The sequence below is a fragment of the Psammomys obesus genome, unplaced genomic scaffold (genome assembly GCF_907164565.1).
Source record: "Psammomys obesus unplaced genomic scaffold, mPsaObe1.curated_primary_1811, whole genome shotgun sequence".
Lineage (NCBI taxonomy): Eukaryota > Metazoa > Chordata > Mammalia > Rodentia > Muridae > Psammomys > Psammomys obesus.
In genome coordinates, this window is record NW_026589732.1 from 13653307 (window position 1) to 13676924 (window position 23618).

The following is a 23618-nucleotide window of genomic DNA, read 5'->3' on the forward strand; positions in this document are numbered from 1 at the left end:
ACACACACACACACACACACACACACACACACACACACACACACAGTGTCCACCCATGCTCCACGGCCGACCTTATCTAAGTGGAAGCTGTGGTATGAGCATTTCTTCTAGGCTCATTGCTCTCATCCCATGAGGCGGGCCGGACAACTTGGGGTTTACCACATACAGGCACCACCCACCATTCTTTAACCTCCTGTTGCCCTTTCAGGCTTTAGTGTGTGTGTTTATGCGGGTAAATCTCACTAGTTGACCAAGACTTTTCACAGCAGACTCTGTGCGTGGTTTATCTTTCTGTCCCTGGTGCTCAGCACATTGCCTCGAACAGAGAAAGTGTTTGCATAACCATAGATAGATGAATGCACGAGTGAATGCCAAACGGGGGATGATGGATGTACTTTATAGAGCCAGAGGTCCTTTGTGCTCTTCCACAAGGATGCTCAGGAGGGCTGGATACATTTTTTTAAGGCCCTTTAGCCGTGACTACTGTGTCAGCTCTCCACAGCTGTGTTGTATTCTTACAGCCTTTTACAGTCTGTGCTCAGAAGGAACAAAGCAGGTCAGTCAGAGGTATTCTGTTCCTACTATAGCCCGTCAAGCCTTGATTAACCTTGTGTATAAATTACACTTTCTGCCCATTTGTTATTTTTAGCACAGCAATATCTACTTGGCACCCAGAGTCCAACTTAGGTTTCAGTCATGAAACTACAAAACAGCCACATGTTTAACTTCAAGACGCTTTTTTTGAGATGTTCTCCAGCCCTGAGACTCAGGCCATCCAGTGCCCAAAGCCACAGATATTTTGTAAGGAAACTTGGCTTCTTAGACCTGGCTTGCTTGGGCTTACATGGACTTCCCTTCTCTCCAGTCATTCCATTTGGGGTAAAACTCAGTATCAAAAGGTTTGGTTTCATTGTTTCTCTCCTCTGCCTTCCCTTCCTTCTCAGTTACACAACAGCACAGGTATCTGACCCAAATCTTTAGCATCTGAACCATACAGTTGAGCTCTCTGAAACCAAAAGAACAGAGTAGGCAGTGGAGACACAAGCCAGGCTGTGGTCATGGGGCCACAGAGAATTCTAAGGTCCCTGGGGCAGCTTCACTGGAAGGAAGCTCCCTAGGGACATAACCTCCTGTAGGTTTTGTGTTTTGTTTTGTGTGTGCGTGTGTGTGTTCATGTCAGCCATATTTAACACAACTTTGGTTTATTTTATAATCCCTTGAAGTGTCTTCTTCCACTGTCAGCCAAACATGCTCAGTAAATGTCAGTTTTGTATTTACATAGCTGTTTGAGAGTAGTATTTGACCCCTTCCTTGACTTGACACCAAAAAGACAAGGCCCTGGTCCCTGCTTATCCCACAGCCAGTGAGGAGCTTCCTGCTCAGCATGAGGTCTCAGGAGGCATTTTTTTTGCCTTTCTTAAAATTCTTTATTAATTACACTTTATTCACTTTGTATCCCGCCTGTGGTTCCCTCCCTCCTCCCATCCCAATCCCTCCCTTCCTCCACCCTCTGCATGCTTGCCCCTCCCCAAGTCCACTGATACAGGAGGTCTTCTTTTCCTTCCTTCTGATCCTAGTCAATTAGATCTCATCAGGAGTGGCTGCATTGTCTTCCTCTGTGGCCTGGTAATGCTGCTTCCCTCTCAGGGAGAGGTAATTAAAGAGCAGTCCAATCAGTTCATGTCAGAGACAGTCCCTGTTCCTATTACAATGGAACCCACTTGGATACTGAACTGCCATGGGCTACATCTGTGCAGAGGTCTTAGGTTATCTCCATGCATAGTCTTTGGTTGGAGTATCAATCTCAGGAAAGACCCCTGTGTTCAGATTTTTTGGTTCTGTTGCTCTCAGGAGGCATTTTAAAGGTGATTGATTGTCTGTCTATCAGACTATCTGGTTAGATAAGGAATAGGTGATATTTTTATTACAGTTTTATTTATTTACTTTGTGTGTGTTTCTTGGGGAGTGGAAACACGTCGTGTCACAATGCATACATGAAAGGCAGAGGACAACTTGCAGAAGTCGATTCTTTCCTCCTACTCTGTGGATGCCAAGGATCAAACTCAGTTTGCCGGACTTAGAGACAAGCACCTTTACACGCTGAGCTATCTGGCTGGGGAATCAAAGCCAGGACTTCTCATATGCTAGGCAAGCAGTCTAACACTGAGCCAGCACATGACCAACCATACAATTTTAAAAATTGAGCAGATATTGAAACTCATAAAAAAGAAAAAAATTAAAATAATCTATATTTTAGATTGCCCAGTGACTGACACTTTTCTATTTTTTCAGTTTTAATCTTCATTAAAGGGTAACCCACTTCCATTCAGATTTGGGGGTAGCTTAAGCTCTTTGTAATCTTTCTGCCTTAGACAGTATGAGATAGATAAATATATACCTAATTTATGAGTACATATATTTCTGTGTGCAGATATATCAAATATAATTAAGATATATGCTATAGAGGTATAGTAGATATATTAGGTATATTAGATATATAGATATATAAAATCTATAATTACATGCGCACATATATTTGACCAATCTCAGTTGTCACTGCAATAGTGCTATGCAACAAATTCCGTCCACCTGGAATCGAAGCACTCGGAGGAGGATTATAAATTCAAGGCCAGGGCTACAGTAGCAAGACCCTATCAAAACAAAATAAAAGGCAGGGCATGGTGGTTCAAGCTTTTAATCCCAGAGAGAGGCAGGAGCAGGGTCAAAGACAAATGCGGGCAGATCTCTGTCAATCAGAGGCATGAAGAGACTGTCTCAAACAGACACAAAAATAAAAACAAACAAACAAAAAACCTCCCTCAAACTCATTGACCTAAATTTAAAGTTATTTGTTTTTTCTGATGCTTTTGTAAGCTGGATTCTGCTGAGTGGCTCTGTGTTACAGTGTGTTGTTGATTGGGCATGCCTTCTAACCATGTGCAAAACTCAGATCTGTTCTGAGGCCAAAGTTACCTGGTCTTCTCTTGGCTCTAGCCAAGAGATGCAAGGAGATAAACCCAATGCAAACCTACCAAGCCTCTGTTTGTGCTTTTGTCTTGTTTGTTCTAATTCCATTGTCCAAGACACGTCACATGGCTAGATCCTAAGTAAAGAGACAGGAAAGCACAGCAGTGGCCAAGATCAACATTGGTGGTTCAGGGAAGTAGTAGTTATTCCCAGGGAGACAAAGGTGAGAGGGAGGGATATGTGTGTGTGTGTGTGTCCATATGTGTATGTGAATATACAATGTGTGAGTGTGTGAATGTGTATGTACAGTGTTTATGGAGTACAGAAGAGGGCATCAGAGTCCTGGAGCTAGAGTTACAGGCAGTTGTGAACCACCTGACTGACTTAAGGGTGCTGGTGCTCGAACTCAGATCCTCTGAAAGAAAGAACAGAAAATGCTCTTAACCACTGAGCTGTCTCTGCAGTTCCCAAGGGAGGGACTGCTTTAGAGGATAATAATCCTAGACACCTGCTGAGATACTCTCTTTTGAGACCTTTTGCAGTCTTGGAACTCACCTGGCTGCTAGCTTCATGTACCCTGCCTGAGACATCTCTGGCCCAGAAATTGCACTGCTTCAATTTACAGACCACTTTGGCTGTCCCGTGGCTGTTGCGCCCAGTCTGCTCTCATGACTCTTTCATCGATTTCCCCCTAGAATAATTCGCAGAGGTGTATGCAGAAGATTTTGCTGAACATTTGGGGCAGCAAAAGAGTTTTACATCTGCGTTCATAGAGCTGTATCACTCAGCCCCTCTCCTTTGGATTCTATTTAGCATTCAGCCCACACACAGCCTCCCTAGTCAATCTTGCAGGAGAATTTCTCTGCTCTCAAGGATTCTGATTGTCTCATCTCATAGCCTTTGTGCAACCAGGTTCAGTTTTTGTATTATTCGTTGAATGTCTGTATACTGAGAATGTGTGTTCCTCCCCACCTTGATGAACTCTTAGTCCAGGTGGGGAAATTAATAATGCCTGTTGATATTTGGGGGCCAGGTTGTCCTTCTCTGCAGGGACTGTTTTGTGCATTGTAGGGTGCTCATTAGCTTTCCTGGCCTCCACTTGCCAGATGTCAACAATGCCAGTGTTCATCCCTTGAGTTACGAATAATAACTGTAGCTTCCTCCAGGAGGCAAATCACCTCAATAGAAGGCTGCTGCTATAGCATACATTAGACTTGATAAGAATGCTGACAAGTAACAATAACGGATTAAAAAAGATTCAGAGGTGGGGCTAAAGATGTCACTTAGTTGGTGGAGTACTTACATAGCATATGTGAAGGCTTCTGTTCTAGTCACAATAGCCAGACATAGCAGTATGTGCCTGTAATCTGACACTCAGGGGGCAGAGTCAGGAGTTTGCAGTAAGGCTCGCATCCCTGAGGCCCTGTCTTAGAACAAATAGAACAGCAGAAAGAAAATAATAGAAGCTGCAGTGGAAAATCACTCCAACATGTGACTCTCTGGAAAATGAAGGGGCAGGGGAACCTACAGAGACCTCAAGAATGGTTCTAGGTGTGTGCTGAGTTTCCTGGAGAAGAGATAAATGTAGCACACCAGAGCAAGCAGAGATCCTCCGTGTGAGCTAAGCACAAAGGGAACTGGGCCTGACAGTAACATTGGGGTGGGGGGTCAGGTTGTAAGGGAATATTGCATGCTTTGGGGTTCTGTAAGTCACATGACTCCCACTTCTACTGGGTAGACAGATGAGTGTGTCTGACTCTGTGCTCATTTGAGGGCAGAACATTTCTTACATCCAGGGAAAAACGGCCGAGGATGGCGCAGCCTCACCTAATCAGTTTCTGCTGTGTCTTGATGTCCCTTGCCTCTCAGAAATTTCACTCTGAATTCTTCATTTTAAGTGGTAGCCAGTTCCTAGGAGAGTTGAGACAATGGGAGAGGAGGAGAGCAAGGGAGATCACCTAGTCAGGCGTCAGTGGCAGCTGAGCTTTCATGATGGCCAAGAACAATGGCTAGCAGCAAAAATGGATGAGTGAATGACCAATGGGTGAATGAATGAACTACAAGTTCAGACCAAAGAATTCAAGAGGACCAGAGTGTGGAGTCTTTTAGGCCAAAGACATAAATTTCTGCATAATCCGCAATGACCTGGCTGCAGTACAATACTGGCCCTGTAGCCCAAAACATGCAATGTTTTGTAGCAAGGAATGTGAGACCTTGTGGAGCCAATGCAGTAAGAGCTAGGACAGTGGTTGGGAGTGGGGATGGAGTGGGGGCCTCCTAGCTTGAGTTCTTATGTCAAAGCTCTGCAACAGGTACTAAACCATACCAGGCCTTGATGATCATAATGGAGTTCCTTACTCATAGAGTTATTGGGAAAGGTTAACTGAAATAGCCCATGTGTAGTAGTCAAGGTTATCTAGGGTAGCAGAACTCAGGTAAACCATTCACATATATATGTGATTTATTGGAATGGCTTCTAGGCTGCAGTCCAGCTAACCCAACAGTTGTTGACTGTGTTGCTCATTAGTCGCTCTGTCCACAGGAGAATTCAGTAGTTACTCAATCCACAGGGCTGGATCTCCCAGCTGGTCTTTCAGTATGTGCTAGAGTCCCAAAGAAGTAGACTCTAATGCCAGTGAAGGAATGGTTGTCCTAGCAAGGTGAGAGCAAAACAGGCAAAGGGCAAAAGCTTTCTTCTTCTAAGTCCTTATTTGGACTCCCAGCAGAAGGTATGACCCAGATTTAAGGTGTGTCTTCCTGCCTCAAAGATTCAGGATAGAAGCAGATTCACCCATTTCAAATGGAACAAAAATAATCTCTCACAGGTATGTCTCCATTTCAGGATTGTAGCTCATTCCAGATGTAGTCAAGCTGACAACCAAGAAAAACCATCACACCATGTGAATTAGTTCTTGAAACGGTGCTCAACATAAACTAATGTGTATTCTGGCTATTATACTAGAAGAATACAGACACTGAGTTTTGCCCTTAAGTCACAGCCATAACTACTCTTTTGAAATAGTCTTGGTCTCTTGGCAGTGCTAAAGGTTTCCTTCCTGAAAGCGTACAACATAGTTGTAGCAACCAAGAAACTATCCAGAAGCTTGGTGGCAACTGCATCTGTTCCATCCATTGTGTCTCTATTTGGCACTAGAGGTCACTGAGGGAGAGAGCAACTCCAGGCATCTGGCCACAACCACATCTTCCTTGAGGAACACTGGCCTTTTGCTCTTTGCCTTTTGCCCTTTGCCCTTTGACTATGCTAAGAAAATAGACATTATTCTGAAATAGCTAGGCGAATGTGAACCTGTTTCCCTCCAATCGTGTGTTCTGAGCTGTGTGAACATAACCTACCTCTCAATAAGAGATACACACATCAGCAGGGTTGTGTGCCACAGAGTGGTGGCCATGAAGCAAGGGAGGCAGCCCACGATTGTTTTTCTCTGAGCAGGGTATTCCCAGCAACAAAGTTGCATGCACAGGACACTCCGTAATGGAAAGATCTTGCCCTGGTTTCTCAGTGTAGTGAACAATGGGAGGTACGGCTGCTATCTTGCCAGTGGATGCCAGGACAATAAACATCTTGTGCTCTGTTTATGTGTCTTTCAGGCTGGAGCAGGAAATACAAGTGCTCGAAAGTGAGGAGTCCCAGATATCTGCCCAAGAGCAGATCATCCTCGAGAAGCTGAAGGAGACAGAGAAATCCTTCAAGGACTTGCAGAAGGTGAAGAAAAAAAAAAAAGCTGGTTTTCTTTAAACCAAATCAGGGGGCAGTCCCTAGAGAAAGCCTTCCTAACGCTGAGACCCTTTAATTCAGCTCCTCATGTTGTGGTGATCCCAACCATAAAGCTATTGTGTTGCTACTTCACAACTGTAATTTTGCTGCTGTTATGAATCATAAAGTAAATATTTGATACGGAGCATATCTGATATGCCGCTCACAAAGGGGTTGTGACCCACAGGTTGAGGACCACTGGGCTGGACAGTATCTGGAGAAGTCTGAGCGATACCCTCTGAAAAGAAGGCAGAAGTGGCAGGAACAGGTGTCATCCCTACAGCAGGGTGGCCTGTCCTCACCGGGAGGCACGGAGACAAGTCTGTTAAATTAATCTCATTTATTTGCTGTCCACACCCCATACCTCTCCAATGTCTGAAAAGTCTTCAGATTAGGCACCAGAAGTGTAAATCCAGTTCCTATTAAGCACATTTGATGACCTCTTGTGGCTTGAATTACAATCTGCCTGTGGAGTCTTTCCTTTTTGAAAAGTCTAGAAGCAACACTGTAGCAAACGGGCGGGCATCCCGATACAAATGATATAATTCATGGAATTCCTTTCTGTAAACACAAATGATTCTATGAGAGGCCTTGAGGCTCTGAATTTCCCAGGACCCCATTTTCTGTCTCCTGTCTCAGTGATAAAAACAAATAAACAAACAAACAAAACCTGTATAAAATTAAAGGTGGGATTAGAATATTGTATCTCCAACACAACTCAGAATGGTTGCTGGAGGATTGAAACGCTCTCTCAAACTGATTGACGTTCCATGTAAGCTGAGAATGTAAAATCCTTAGCTGATCCCAGAAGGAAAACAAGCTTGGGTCTTGCCTGCTGCTGGCCAAGTTCCGGGTCTGTGTTTGGGGGTTGGGGGTGGGACACCTGAGGCACACGCAGTGACGCTCTGCCCTGCTTTTGTCTCCACAGAGCTTCTCCACTGCTGATGGAGGTAAGTCCACTCTGCCCTCGCTGTACAGGATGCTTTCCACCTGGGCCGCTGAGTAGTTCTCATTCAGACAGACTCACCAGGAGGCACATGTGAAGTGACACTTCCTAAGAGCATCCGGGGCAAGGGGCAGCAGCCTAACCGGCAGGGGCCCACGTTGTCATCTTTATTGCCTCTGCTTCTTGATTTGGTACTTCTATTAGCACACTGGCTAGCTCTCCTTCCCATGGCCTCCCCGAAACACTTGCTGTCTGTACTTTTCTTGAAAAGGGTTGGCAAAAGAATGTGCTGGAGTCAGAGCTAGTCCCTTGCAGGAACCAGACCAACACCCTGAGTCACTAAGTTGTATCAGAGGTGACTTGATGTTTAGGAAACCTTCTGAGGCCTCTGGCACTTTCTTTGTCTTTCTTCCCTCCATCATCAGAGCACTAGAGTTTTTCTGCCCTTCCAGGGAAACCGGGCTAGGCATAATTTCCCTCCCTGCCATGACATCTGACCTCCCTAAGCCCTGGACAGTGGGAGTAGGACTCTAGTCTCCCTAATTCCAGCCAGACAGGAAGGGACGGGTCTTTCTGTCCCCTCTTTTGCCTTCCTGGGCTGTGAGAATGAACTTGGTACTATGCCTCTGTGCTTGGATGCGTCCCCTGACCTCAGCTACAAATTCAAAGTTGCTGTTTTCCTCTTGGTCCTCACTAGATGGGCTTTGAAATGGAAAGACTCATGGGAGCATCAGCTGCTACCTGCTGCTCTTGTGGTTTTCATGCAGCCAGCCTCTAGCTCAGGAAGATGATCAGGGGTCAGAGGAGTTGGCATGAAAACATTTCCCATCATCACTCAGAAAAAAAAAAAGTGGGGGATAGTTTTTTAAAATATGATGGAGTGTAATTCATTTCTTTTGGATCGACCACAGACTTGATATTTATATGTAGGACAGTGCTGACTGGTGAAAAAAAAAAAGTAAAATAAACAACAGAAAAAGTATTATGATTTTTACCCCCAGTGAGTAAAAGCCCTGATTTGAGCTCCCTTGTAGGTGATCTTTGAGAAGACATAAAGGAAACCTTCTGTTGTCAGAACCTGTAGCAAGGACACACCAGCAGGAACTCTGGGAGAAAAGGACCAACCACTTTTCTAAGAGAGAAGCCCAGCCCCTCTAGGGTGTGACTGGATTGGGTCATTTCTGTGCCTTGAGTGTGGGACACAGATGAAGGCAGAGGCCTTGGGGATCTAGGAGAATAGCACAGAGAGCAACAGAGTTGAGAGGATCACGGAGGTGGAGATACTGCCCGGCTGGGCTGGGGCAGGAACACAGACCCACCGTTACTCGAATCTGCAGAAGGCGTGTTGTCCTTTCATGCCGTGCCCTTCCCCTTCCTCCTATCCCTTCCTCTAACCAGGACCTTTCTTGGTGATTTCTCTGATAGTTAGGAATGGGAAGGGATCTGTATGTCCTGCCCAGGATCCAGCTGTGTCTGGCATAGTGCCTGCATAGTCTACTTCTTAACAAGCACAAATAGAGCCATATTATAAGTTGGTACCACTCTCTCTTTCGTTTGCACCCCGGAAGCCTCCACTCATTTTCTCCTGCAGCCTTCCTACTGTATTCTCTGCACCCTCCAAGCATTCACAGAGGTAGGAGGCATCCTGACAAAAGACCTTGGAAACCCAAAGGTGGATGAAGAAGGCAGTCTTAGGAGGCTATGATTTTCAGGGATCCACAGGAGGTATTTCTGTGGTGGTACCTGTCACCCTACATTGTGATTCCTGACCTCTATGGTTCTAGCTAAGCCTGGATGACTTACCCCTCAGTTTCACCTACTAGCAAAGAAGGAAGTCTGAAGAAGGGCACATGCTAATAAGAATACGATCCATGTCTAGGTCATTTCATGGTCTGAGACTAAAAGCCCCAACACATCTCACTTGGGGGTCTTGGAGAAACCATTTTCAAATTCTTTGTTTCAAAGATTCTAAGTTAATGAGACGCCCTCTTAGAATGGATCAACTGTTGGTATTAAAGCTTAGTAAGACATTATTCTAGAACAATGATACTGGAAAAAAATCCCTCAGTTTCAGAGAGATGCTGATTACAAAATCTTGTTCTAGCTTGGACTATATGAACTGTGTAGATGCTGCAGAGAGTTAATCACAGCCTCTTCTACCTATGGGTGCCAAGGAGAAGGAGGATGGTGTGTGTGTGTGTGTGTGTGTGTGTGTGTGTGTTGTGTGTGTGTGTGTGTGCATGCATGTGTGTGTATGTGTGTTTGCAGAACCATACACAATGGGCACTCCCTGCGTATGAGCCCACATATTAGAGGAAGTGGTAATACTGCTGGGTGTTTGATAGTTTAATGACATTGCAGCCCTGGTCATCAAAAATGGTTCATTCCATCCTTGATGACAATTTTCTGATCAAGCTTCAATATGACCCTCCTCCATTTAAATGATATTGTTACCTACCAGAGCCTTCAGCCTGCATATGTGCTATCTTTACTTTTTTTTTTTGTTTGTTTGAGTATAAATTGCTTATGATATGTGCTTTACTTTCATCTCTGTTGCTGTGAAAAAAAAAAATACCCAGAACCAAAAACCTCAGCTTAGGGGAAGAAAAGTTTATGTTAGCTCACAATCTCAGCTTACAGTCCATCATAGTAAAAAAAAAAAAAAAAAAAAAAAAAAGTCAAAGCAGCTAGTCACATCATATCCACAGCCACAGTGAGGAGCAGAGAGAAATGAACACATACGTGCTTATTCAAGCTCAGCTGCCTTTCTTCATTTACACAGCCCTGGATCTCCTACCTAGGAGATGGTGCCACCCACAGTGGGCAGGTCTTCCCACACCAATCACCATGAGACAATCTCTCAATGGGCTGGAGAGATTGATTGTTTAGTATTTAAAAGCACTTGCTGTTCTTGCAAAGGACCTGGGTTTATTTTCCAACACCCACAATGTGCCCTCCACTTCCAGGAGATCCAATATCCACTTCTGAATTCTGAGGTCATCAGACATGTATGTGGTACCCATAATACATGCAGGCAAAGCACTCATAAGCATAAAATAAAATAAATACATCTAAAAATGTAAGGTGCTTGTAGGCCAACCTGATCCAGAAAAACCCCTCACGGAGGCTGTCATCCCACTCATTCTAGATTCTAGGTCCTTGATGTAATTCTAGATTACATCAAATTGACAGTTAAAGTGACCATCACAGCATGTATTTTCTGCTATCATTGTTCTAATGTGAAGCTGTAGCCTCACAAACAAAGGGACAGGGACATGTCCATCCTGGGCCCATCTCACTCTTGCTGTTGGATACTGATCTTAGATTCCTGTCCTATCCCGGTCTGTGGTATCCTGGGGCCACACCAAACCCTCCATACCAAAGGGAAATCTCAGCGTTTGGCTGCCTATTGAGTCATGTTTCAAGAAGAGTGCTCAGCAGGGTTACAGGGTTGCTGTATGTGTTCTTCATAACTACTGCCACGTTTGAGCCCTCCTGCAACAAAGGTATGCTCTGATTATGCCCCATGGGGGATGTTCTCTAAACTCTCTGACAACACAGAGAATGCTCAGGGACCCTCTCGCTTTGACAAGAAGAGGACAGCTTAGTGACTGAGGCCAGCTAAAGGCCGTTTGTGATGTGTGCTGAGCTTTCGAAGACTTCCTGGCTGTGTGATAAATAAGGTTGAGTACTTTTTTGGGTTTGTTTGTTTGGGTTTTGTTGTTGTTGTTGTTGTTGTTATTTTAAGACATAGTCATTCTATGTAGCCCTGGATGTCCTGGAACCCATCATGTAGTCCAGGCTGGCCTCAAGTGCACCAAGATCTACCTGCCTCTACCTCTGGAGTGCTTAAAGGTTAGCACCACCTCACCCGACCTAAAGTTTGAACTTGATGCTTTGAGGAGGCTACTCTAGTTCCCCTCTGATGTCCCCCTCTCCATCCCTTGTCTCCTAGCAGAAGTCATGTAGCCCTGGCCCTCCACGAGTTGTGGTCCTTGGCTTGTAGCTGGTGAACATTAGACAAAGGTACTCTCATCTTCCATTTACATCTGTCCAGGGACAGCCTCCTAGAGTAGGGTAAGACAGATCCTGAGCATGATCCTTCAGAGGCACAAGCTGATGTCTGTAAGAGGCTTTTGCTTCTAGCTACTACAGTGTTCACCCTAGCAACCCTGTATTTAACACAGAATGTACTAGTCATATGTGTGACCAGTCTCTGAGGCCTTCCTTGGTCCTAATGGCTTGAACCTTTATCACATTTGAATGGAAGAAGTCACACTTGCTGAGGTCCCAATCAAAAGGTCTGCTAGTCTGATATAGTCATCTTCCTTCTCCTAACTTGCTCTAGTCCTAGACAGCTGCTTCATCTGTTCATGAACCACCGTTATCAAAATGTTTCCAGCCCCTGAAAACTGCTGCTGGCCCTGCCTTGTGCTTGTTTGGGGCATGCATCCTTCCTTCCATACCTCCCCACAGTGAGAGCAGCGATACAACTCCCACCTTAGTTCAGAAATAATAGAAGCTCAGGGTTAGAGAAAAATATCCCACATGAGTATGGCTACTCAGCCCCACTGTTAGGGACTCCCCTCCAGGCTGCTTCACAACCGTTTGCCTGCTCGGCTCCCTCCCTGCAGCAAAATGGCGTTCACATTTGTCTTTCCTGCCTGGCATCCAGGCTCCAGTGCCTGCAAAGCTGGAGAGAGAGAAAAGGAAATACAAACCTGACCCAAGTCCAAACTCTTTCCACCCTGTCCTTGTGTCCTGTTTCTTCTTTTGTTTGGTTTGGGGAATGGTTTGAGCTAGTCTTAGACTGTAGCCCTGTCTAGGCTGGCATTCTACATACAGTAGCCTGGCCTCAAGCTTATGGCAATCCTCCTGCCTCTGACTTCTGAGTACTGAGAGTACAGGCATGCACTGCCATTATCTGCCTGAGCTTTTATTGCTGCTATTATTATTGTAAGACAGGGTGTTTCTCTGTAGCTTGGGCTGGCCTGGAACTCGGTAGGTAGCCCCGGCTGGCTTGAATTTATGGCAGTGTTCCTGCTTACCCTCCCAAAAGCTAAGATTCCATATCTATATCATGTTCTATTTTTTTGTCCTACATGGTTGATATGAAAAAGTCCATTGTCTTAGAGAACTTCCACCTTTGCCCTAAGAACAATGGTCCAATATCCAGTGCAGTACACCCTGCACTGTTCAGACTCATAGGTGAGCTTGGTTGTCATAGAGTGGAATTGATCCTAGTCTACTGTCTGTTTATAGGTCTTTCCAGTGTGGAAGCTAAAAGAAAGAACTGGGGGAGCAAGAAAAAGATCTACCAGAACTAAAGCAACATAATAGGAAAAAGGACAGTAGGGAGCTAGAGAGATGACTCAGCAGCTAAGAGCATGGGCTCTGCAATGATGAGAACTAAAATTCAGATCCCAGACCCAACATAACCACTCTGTCATCCCAGCTCCAAGGGGTGATAAAACAGAAAGATTGTTGAGGTTTTCTAACTTCCAGCCTATCCAAGAAAATGCAAGCCTTCTGTCTCATGGAGAGACCTTGTCTTAAAGGAATAAATGGAGAGTGACGGAGGTGGTCACCTGACAACCTCTTCTACCCTCTATGGAAGCATCCATGAATACACTCAAGACACACATATACATTTTTTAAAGATTAGGAAAGGTATGAGATGTAGAATAGGCAAAGGACTGATGGATGCCAAAAGTGGAAGGAGTTAAGTCTACCATCCAGGATCCTGAGTGAAATGTAGGCAGTAAGCCACCAACAGCATAGTGGAGAAGCTACAGACGAGCAGTAGTACAGATTCTGTCAGGGCATGTTGATCCTGAGATGACGGTGAGAACTTCAGTGCAAAGACACAGGGAGTCGTTATGTCAACTCCCAATAAGTGATGCTCCAAGATCCTCAGACTTAACCATGAGGCATGAAAAGGAGTAACATAGTACAGAACTCAGCTTTCTAGCATCTTCCTTCAGTGCTTTCCTGCTTCTCTCTGAGAGATACCCAGTTTCCTTTGTTTCTCTCCAGGGCTTTCTTTTTCTCTTCCGATACCTTGGCATACCTGCCAGTGTTCATCCCCTTTGTATCTCACCAGCTAGTGGGCTCGTCAAGGTGTTTACCCAAGAACAGCAATGTTTCCTCTGCTGCGCTAACAGTGGTGGTGTTATTTGGAACCTAGGCCTGAAGTAGCAAAATCATAGGATAAATTCTGGAATTTGCTTTAGTGTGTATAAAAAGTGGTCTTATGAATGAATATATCTCAGAAAATTCTGCTTCTAGTTCAGGCAATATATTTGACTTTTCCCCCACTCTCCTTGTATTTATTTTATTGATAAAATCAGGGGCTACATAAGCTAGATAATACAGTTGATGGGAGAGCCACAAATCTCTATTTCCAAAATTTGATGTTGATTTGATATAGATTAATATACTCTATAGTCTCTATGTATCAATAAACACAGTGGATTGGCTAAGCTAAATATATATTAAACCCATTTTTTATATGTGAAGAAATTTTACTTTGGAGATAACTCATTTAAAAATCTTTAGAATGGATTGGTTTTCAACTCATTCAGAAATTTCCTTCCCCCATGACCTTGCATTCTGCTTTGCTTCAGGTTCTAGATCTTTCCGTGGATGGTCTTTATATCTTTACTACACAACACCGAGAACCTCAAGAGCAGAGACACACACGATGATTTCACTTATTTAACAGTATATGTTGAGTACACACTTGGAGCGGGACTGGGCCCCAAGGAAGTAGTGATGAGCTGGGAGTAGTCTCTGTTTTCATTGGCTTTTTTAATCCAATAGGGAAGGAAAGGCAGCTAGGAGTCATAAGAAATGTATTTAGACTAGAATTCGGGAGTACAGTGCTGTAGTGCAAGTGTAGATATTCTTAACCTAGAAGACACGGCTTTATCCTGAGAGTGACATGGAGGAGGGGAGGCCCTTAGAGTGTGTAGGATGTGTAGGATGCAGAGGATGAGTAGAACGCCATGCACAGAGCCAATTCCACAGGGCTGAGTCTGAGAGGGCACACAGAAGTAGATCCTTGGCTTTGTGATTCAGAAAAGTGGTGATGATAATGGTTGGGACAGCGTAAAGAATTAGAGAGAAGAGCTCTCTTCCATGACAGCATATATACTAAAATTGGAACAATACTGAGAAAATTAGCTTGGCCCCCGCGCAAGGATGACACTCAAATTCTTGAGCATTCCATATTTTGGGGGGGATGTAAAGTGATTAAATAAATAAATGAGAAAAAGAAAGAAAGAATTAGAGAGAAAACAAATAATAGTGCTAACAACTTGGAAGGGAAAGTAATAGGGAAAGTCAGAGCAAACACTTGAAGGCATTTACATTTAGTTGTCTGGGAATGATCAGGCCAAGACCACAAACATGTGCTATAGCTTTTATAATTTTTAAAAATCATTTATGCATTTAAATATTTTTTTTTGCCAAAAGAAGACTAGAGTAATATGCTAGCCGTAGACCCACTTCAAAAACTAACTAGTTTCATTAGTATTTAGGGGTTGCAAATGAGTCAGACTCTATTATTTTAAGCACAGTAACTTATTTTCTTAAAACTTCACTTTCTTTAAACAACAACAACAACAAACAAACAAAAAAAAAACCTTCACTTTGTCAAGAAGAGGTGTTTTGGATTAAAATATAGTGTTCAAACATGATTTCAAAATTTCAGGAAATAGTTTTGGCAATAGGGACATAGTTGGTCTTTAAAGGATGAGGACCCCATTTGGTAGTTTCCGATGGGTGAGAGCAGCCCAGAGGGGCAGCAGTAGTCACTCTTACTTTTGTCTACTGGAGGGTGTCAGTGTATCCAGCTTGTCTAGCATATACAAGGCCCTGCATTCAGCACCAGCTTTGCAGGGAAAACAAAGAGTAACTCTGTGTGGTAAGAAGAGAAAGGGCACATACTGATCCATGCAAATTTCAGTGTGGTGTCTCATGTTTGGTTACCTATACCTAGGTCATAATGCCTCTAAGTGGCTCACTTTTTGCTCCTTTCCACCATTAAGCTTATGGTCCTAGACTCCACATCTTTCTGATAATTCTTCCCATATATAAGATAACCCTAGGGCTTAAGCTTTCTGGCCAGGATCCCTCCTGCCTCAGCTTCTCTGCTGATTTCCAGCCATTGGGCAAATGTCCGGTTTGCTGATTCTGATCCTGCTTCCAGTGGCCGCCTTTTGGGCCACTATGTAGGGCAGGAAAGCTGCTCTCTGGTCAGTGAACCCGCCGGGCCTCCCAACACTGTGTCTGTTGTATTCTGTTTTCTGCTACCAGATGCAGTTAGTTATGCTTCCTCGCAGTCGGCTTCCTGGCCTGCCAATCTGTTCACCTACCGCAGATCCAGCACCAGGGCAGGAAGGGGCCAGCACAGTGGCTGGTAAGTCCAGGGACCTTTTGGCTGTGACGCCAGGACTGTCCAGGGGGCTTGTGCTTCTCTGAGCTTGGTTTGTGAGATGGACATCCTGTTGGCCTCAAACAGGGAGGCTCGTCCCTAGCCCACTTTCAGATGTGTCACAGACAGTGGCCACAGGGGGCAGCCGCTGGCCCCACAGGTAACTGAGGACCACTAAGAGGAAGTTGTAAAGAAGTCATAGGGCATTATTCCTCCAGCTTTGGTGGGAAGGGGACATATTTTTCTAGTATTTGTAGTCATTGTGTGTATGTCTGCTTTTAAGGTGTCTCTAGGTTTTTTTCTTTTTTGTTTGTTTGTTTGTTTGTTTGTTTTGTTTTTCTCGCCGATGTTTCACATCCTGAAAGTCTGGGTTGAGGGCTGGAATTGAGGCTGGGTAAGAGGGTTTTTCAAAGATTATGAATCTATTGCAAGAGTCTTTTGAGACTGGAGCTCTTCAAACAATGTGAATATGTTCCCCTGAGTCTTTACTTCTCTGGAGTTCTCAGTTATTGGAGGATATTTGGGGTGAAGGCAAAAATTTAAAGAATGTACACTTCTTGTTAATGTTTCAAACAGTGGTACTTTGTACAGACTGTATTTGTGAGTGTAAAATATGAAGAGCCATGCTCAGGAATGTGCTCTCCCCAGAGATCAGAACTGAAGGACACAAGCATTAAATCTCTCCACCGACTCGTTTGCTCTACTCAGTAAGATGGGTCAGGTGAGTGAAAGAATGAATTGTCCTGAGTTGCAGTTAGTGCAGGTGCATTCAAATATGAACACTGGCTTTTGACTTATACACTGGAGCTAAATTCATGTTTAAAATAAGCCTCATAATGACATAGTTAATAAAACAAGATAATCATGGGCTATTAAACCAGAGTAAACCTATATGGGTCAACCTGAATATTTTTTGAAGCAACACGTTCCTCTTTATTTTAATAAAAGAAAAATCAAAAGCCAGTCATTGACACAGGTGGCATATCCACTGACTAAATTTCAGTGTCTAATAGACATCTCTCAACTCTTCCTTACATGCTGCTTTTAAAGAATTCTAGAACCCGGTGGGGGGTTGCAAGTGACTTCTGGCCACAGCTGGGATGGGTTCTGCATCCCTGGAGATCTAGAGGAGAGATAGGCTGGAACCTGAAGCTTGCAGCTATGCTATAAAAGACTCACCAGCACCCACACTGGGGACTGTTTCGGGTGCCCCGGGGTGTATATCTAAGGTCAGCTGAGATAATATGTTTAAAGGTCACAGGTCTTCCTAGCTGTTACTACAAACTTGGTGCTGGTCGATCCTGGCAATTTGTGGCAAGAAGTTTTTCAGTTCTTTTCCTCAAAGGTCATGAAGTATGAACCCAGTAAGGGGCCAGTCAGCCCACAGATGTATGAATTCATGTCAAGAGGGAGAAATGGAGGTTGGGTGTGGTGGCACCTACCCCTAATCCATCCCGGCGCTCAGGTGGCAGAGGCAGAAGGATCCCTGTGGGTTTGAGGATAGCCTGGTGTACATAGTGAATTCCAGGACCCTGTCTCAAAGGTAAAGTGAGAAAGAGAAAGGGAGAGAGAGAGGGAAGAACAAAGAGAGGGAGGAAGGGAGGGAGGGAAGGAGGAAAGGAGGGATGGAGGGAGAACGGGAGGGAGGGAGGATTGGGGCAGCCTTGATGGCCAAGCAATGTAAAGTGTAAGTTCAATGGCAATTGAAGAAACAAGTAAGAATTGTGAGACCGTATTCCAGCCCCTATCTAAACAGAACCCTGGAGCCCTCAAGCCACAGTCATAGCCCTTGGTGATCAGAGCATAGCCTCTGTCCTAGTGGCCCATTCCCTCTCCAGTTGGTTCTATTAGAACACCTCCCCTGATAGGACTGTCATTTTTCTATCTCATCTTCCACCTTTTGGTCCTTATTCTGTAGCTGGAACCCTTTATGACATTGTCTCTTGATTATTCTGACAAAATTTCCAACACCCCCAAACATAGCACACTCTGTCTCTGGTCTTCTAAAAGATACTCAGAGCCCTCTGGCATACTCTGGCCTAGACCAAGATCCTCTCTCACAGCCTGTGGGATCAATAGCCGCAGCTGTTCAGCTACCTTGTCCAAGGTGAAGCCTCAGCATTGTTTTTGCGGGCGACCCCACTCAGCCTCGTTGTCAATTCCATGACAAGGCTGTGTCTGGATGCTTCCAACTAAACACGCAGTTGTTAACCTTCGTTGCTTCCATGCGTTTCCCATAGAAGGGCCTTCAGATGCTTCTGTTGGGGTGGGTGCACGTGTGTATAGAGGTTGGAAATTGAAGCCACGTGTCTTCTCCGATCATTTTCTGTCTTATTTTTTGAGACAGTTTTTTTTCCCCCAAACCTGGTAGTAATTGATTCGGCTGGACCGGCTGACCAACAAACCCCGGAAGTCCTTCTGCCTCCAGCTCCTCAGCACTAGAATCAGAGGTACCCACCCACCGGGACACCTCACTTCTGCGTTAACGCTGGGGATCCAAACTTGGGCCCTCATGCTTGCAAAGCTACTACTTTACCAACTGAGCCGTCTCCCCAGCCCCCACTGAACGCTTTCATCGCTTACTCTCAAGAGAGAAAATAAGGAGCTCTGTGTCTTTCTGCCCTTTGTCTATCTGACATGACCATTAACATCTCCTCATGGTAAATCATCTCTCCTGAGTGTTGGGGGTTTCCAGTGCCACCGCAGGAATGACGTCATGATTTAGCATCTAGGGCTCTTGTGTGCGTTCCCATTTCTAAGTCAGAAGCACTCGTGTTTGTATCTCGTGCTTCTGCAGCAGATCTGAATCAAAGGTTTTAACCATTTGAAAACTCTTTTTGCTGTTGTTGGGCTCTATTTTGGTTGTGAATTCGGTACCTCACAAGCTCACTCTTCTTCTCAGCTTACTTCCACCTCAACTAGGAAAAGCAGACACTCGTTTTCACTGTTTTACTAATAAAAATGTTACAGGTTGTAACCAGAGTCAGGGCACTGAGGTTACAGACATCATTAGAGATCTCTTGGACTTGGCAACCTTAAATCAGCACCTGTGGGCATGTTTAGTCATTACCCAGAGCACATGTTTACAGCTTGTCCACAGATACACAGAATCTTTGTGATCTAGCTGTACTTTATCTCCAACTTTACCTAGTTTTTCTAGAGACTTTGAACTAAAACAAAAATGAGATTCTACGGTATAGTTTCAGTGTGATGGTTCCGTACTAGCACTTGGTGGTCTCTGCTCTTTGAAAACTGTCTCTACAGTTAAGTTTTCACACTGTTATGGGATTTAGTATCTCTCCTCTTAAAAGTCAGAACTTTGGGGCTGGAGAGATGACTCAGAGGTTAAGAGCACGGGCTGTTCTCCAAACGTCCTGAGTTCAGTTCTCAGCAACCACATGGTGGCTCACAACCATCTATAGTGAGATCTGGTGCCCTCTTTTTGCCTGCAGGCACACACGCAGGCAGAATACTGCATAAATAAATAAATAAATAAATAAATAAATAAATAAATAAATAAATAAATAAATAAGATCAAGAATATCAGTATTTTCGTCCTTGTATAAACATTGACCCTTTTTTTCATGTTAGGAACCTTTGAATTTCCTCCTTCTGTTTTCTCATAAAATATGATAAACTGTTGCAAACTGTCTTTTAATTTATGTGTATGCTAGTTAGTGATTTAACTATTTACATGCAACTATTAAGTTATAAACATCCTATTATGCTACAGAATAGTAAGGTCTCTTGGGAAAACAACTGAATCAGAAACATTTTTCATTCCTGGTGTTTGAAGTAAAAGATTGACCTTTTGGATGAGAAGGAAAATCTACTCAGAATTAATTTCCTCGTTTCATTATTAATATCACAATGGCCAACCTCACATGACCCACCTCAAGAGAAGATCTAAACACACATGCATGTCCAAAACCATGTGCCTAGAGGGATAAGATGGCGCGTAGGTATATTTGCTGAGTAAGCCAAGCATATGCTCTCCTGTGTATTTCACACACACTGGCTCACGGACAATCCCAGGCTGCCCCAACACTGTGTAAATGAGGAATGATAAGGCCCAATGATGGTATGAACTGGGTGCATGTTCAGATTCACTGTCTTTCTGCCTCTTCCAACACTGCCTGTCGAACTGACAAATGACAGTGAGGCATGTGATGCTTCTATTTGCACATGAACCTTGGCCATTCCCCACGATTCTGTGGCATCTGTGGGGCAAAGGAAGTGAGCAGGGAGTTCAAGCCTGTATCAAGGGATTGAACTGTGATGGAATTTTCCACTCTTGTGGGTCACAGCCTTGTGTGCTTGGACTGGTCCTGCTGACTGCTCCTCCTCTCACCTGCATCAGGTACTCTTGCTTTCTGTGTTAGGCAGCTTATGCCCTCACAATTGCTCTCTGTTTGCCAGAGGTAAAGACGAGCCTGGGAATGAGTCTGAACCAGAACTGAGTATTATCTGCTACTCAGACCCATCTCTCTGGGCTTTCCAAAGCCCTAGGCCATCACAAAGGTTTCTGTCGTTTGGGTATGGGGAGAACTAAGGCTCCAAATCAAAGCACCAAAACAGCTACTGGTTTGTGTTTCTTTAGAGTCACATTGGCCCCTATTCTTTGTTAGTAAAATAGACACACTACCCAGCTGTCTTACTGAAATAGTGGAAGATATAAAACTGTTTTACACGCTCTATTCCTACTGATGTCCGTGTACAAGGTTTGGAAAGCAACAACTGAATCTGTTATGCACTAAAAGTGTCCATCCAGACTCTAGGCAACCTCTCAGTGAAACTTTCATGAAACGGTCTTAAATCTCATGTCTCCCACCCACCAGGTCTTTTTCCTGGAAACCATGAAAAGCTTTTCGTTGGATCCTTCTTCTCATGTCCATAGGGCTTGTGGGCAGTCCTTGAGTGGCTTATGGCCAAGGAAGCACTTTCCTCATTTTCCCCCATGAGTCTCATCTCTGCACAGACTGCTGAAACCTTTCATGTAAGGAGGCTTAAGAAATGTCAGACCAAGTAGAAGTCTTTCTTGTGGCTAGAGATGAAGACATACCAGAAGGGAGAGGCATTGGATATAAATTTCTTGGTGCATGGTGTTTTAAAATTGTATACTTTGAAAACAAAATGCTGTCAGGTGTGGCGGCACAGCCTCTAACCCCAAAGCTGAGGATGCTGAGGCAAAAAGACTGAGAGTTCAAGGCTATCCTGGACAACTAAGTGAGACCATATCTCACAGTAAAAGTAAAAAAGTTGGGGGGCCAAATAGGGTGGTACCCACCTGTCATCCCAGTACTTGGGAAGTACATTAGGAGGTTCAGGAGTTCAAGGTCATTCTGGACTACAAAGTGAGTTTGAGGACAGCCTAGACCATATGAGACCATGTCTCAAAAAATAAAAAGAGGAGCACGCATGTAGCCAAATGGTAGAACATTTGTCTAGAGTGCAAAAGGCCAAGTTCTCTAGAATGGTTGCTCCTTTAGCAAACAAACCAATTAAAACAAAACAAAAACTCTCCCAAAGTTGCCCAGTGTAGTGGCACACACTTAAAATCTCATGATAAAAGAAGCTGAGGAGGAAGGATGGGCCAGTTTATGGCAAATAGGGCTACATAGCAAGACTTTGTCTTAAAAAAAAAAAAAAGGGTTCAGGCTGGATCTGTAGCCCAGTGACAGAGCACTGATAAGCTTAGTTATCAGGCAAAAGGCCATGGGTTCAACCCTACCACCAACAAAAGGAAATGAAAACTGAAGCGATCATATCCTACTGGTTCATCGCTACCCTCATTCAATTTGGTATGTTAAAAACCAAAGCAAAGCTAGGCAAGGTGACACACGCCTGTAATCCCAACACTCAGGGAGGCAGAGGCAGGCAGATCTCTGTGAGTTTGAGGCCAGCCTGGCCTCCAAAGTGAGTCTGGGACAGCCAAAGCTACACAAACAAACTCTATCTTGGAAAACCAAAACCAAAACAAACAAACAACAACAACAACAACAAAACAAATTCACTCATTTAAAACATTCAGGTAAACATTCTTACCCCCAGTGTAGCTTTCTGGAAGTCTAGATAACATTTCCATGTTATCATCTGGGAGGACTAAGCATTGCCTTTGATTAAGTCAGAGGTTCTCTGTGGTTCCTTCTTGGTACCCTTTACCAAAGAGAAATGCGGACAGAAATCGGGACCACATCCCCAATGATCCACAACAAACAAACAAATAAATAAATAGTATATGCTTCCTTTTGAAACCTTACTTTCTACCTGGAAGAAAATAAGTACGTATGGATAGTGTACCTAATGATATAACGTATCTAAGTTATAACGTACTTAAATGTTCTGTGCTCAATTCTAGAAACATTGAACTGATCATGTGCAATATGTACTTATAAATATGCCTATGTGCCCCTGATGAAATTGTGTTCACATGTGGTTCTGTCCAGTGTCGTGTCACACTTAATAACATTTAAAATGACACACAAAAAATAAGGAATTCAGAGGTCAGAGGTCTGCACCTGTAATCCCAGTGTTCTAGAGAATGAGGCTGAAAAGCAAATTTGAGGCCAGCCTGAGCATCATATGGATTCTCTAGGAGGAGTTTGAGATTTGATTTCCTGCCCGTTGGCTCATTCATACTTCCACTCGGTGGTACTTCTCAAATCCCACCAACTGCTTTCCTTTCTCCCTGCTTTCCCAGCTGCATCCACCAGCTCTCTGTCTGAACCCCATCCAGCTTTTACCTTCCCTCCCACTGAACACTTTCCTCTTCTAGGAGCAGGCAGAGGTTTAAGGAGGCTGATGGCACAGTGGTGGGGAAGGAGCAACAATGGACCAATTTTAAGGGTCTTCTGGGCAGAGAGCAGGACATCTCTAAACATCTTCAGTTATTATTTTTTTAATTTATTTTTTATAATGTATTCACTTTATTTCCCATTTGTAGCCCCCTCCCTCATATCATTCTGGTCCCACCCTCCTTCCCTCTTCCTTCTTCCCCATCTCATAGTCCTCAGAAAAGGGGAGTCCTCTTCCCCTTTCAAATGACCCTAGAACTGCCCATCAGCACTGCCTGCATCCTCTTCCTCTGTGGCCTATCAAGACCACCCACCATCGAAGAGCAGGCAACAGAGTCAATGTCAGAGACCCTGCTCTGTCTACTATACAGGAGCCTCATGGAGACTGAGTCGATTAGTTATTTGTATTCTGTCAGAGCAGCATAGAAATGGTTTGTTCCATGCTTCGTACCGATGGCTGAATTAACAGATCATTTTGTTCACATTTCACTAGAAGTTTGGGAAATAATTCAATATTCTACCTGCCACCGTCAATCATTATGTTAACAAGATATTTTAATTCAAATCTGAACTTTCAATTCCATTGTAATATTTTAAAAACAAGCTTTTGGGTCCATTGTAAACACCCATTTTGTTTTTGTGATCACATGCTATAAAAATTAAGAAATCACTGAGATAAATACCTGTTTTGTATCACAG

The 23618-nt window shown here is 44.0% G+C and overlaps 1 protein-coding gene and 1 non-coding gene across 3 annotated transcripts in view; both read left to right on the forward strand.

Annotated features, from left to right (window-relative positions):
• Nucleotides 1-23618, forward strand: part of LOC129675214 (paralemmin-2) — a 271653-nt gene that overhangs the window by 243742 nt on the left and 4293 nt on the right. For both annotated transcript variants that reach the window (XM_055605232.1, XM_055605233.1), the window contains exons 5-6: nt 6577-6691; nt 7671-7692. In XM_055605232.1, coding sequence (XP_055461207.1) covers nt 6577-6691; nt 7671-7692 — 137 coding nt within the window. The remainder of the gene's footprint in view (nt 1-6576; nt 6692-7670; nt 7693-23618) is intronic.
• On the forward strand, nt 14819-14925 carry LOC129675374 (U6 spliceosomal RNA). The gene has a single exon (XR_008719913.1). It is a non-coding gene; the product is annotated as a U6 spliceosomal RNA (small nuclear RNA).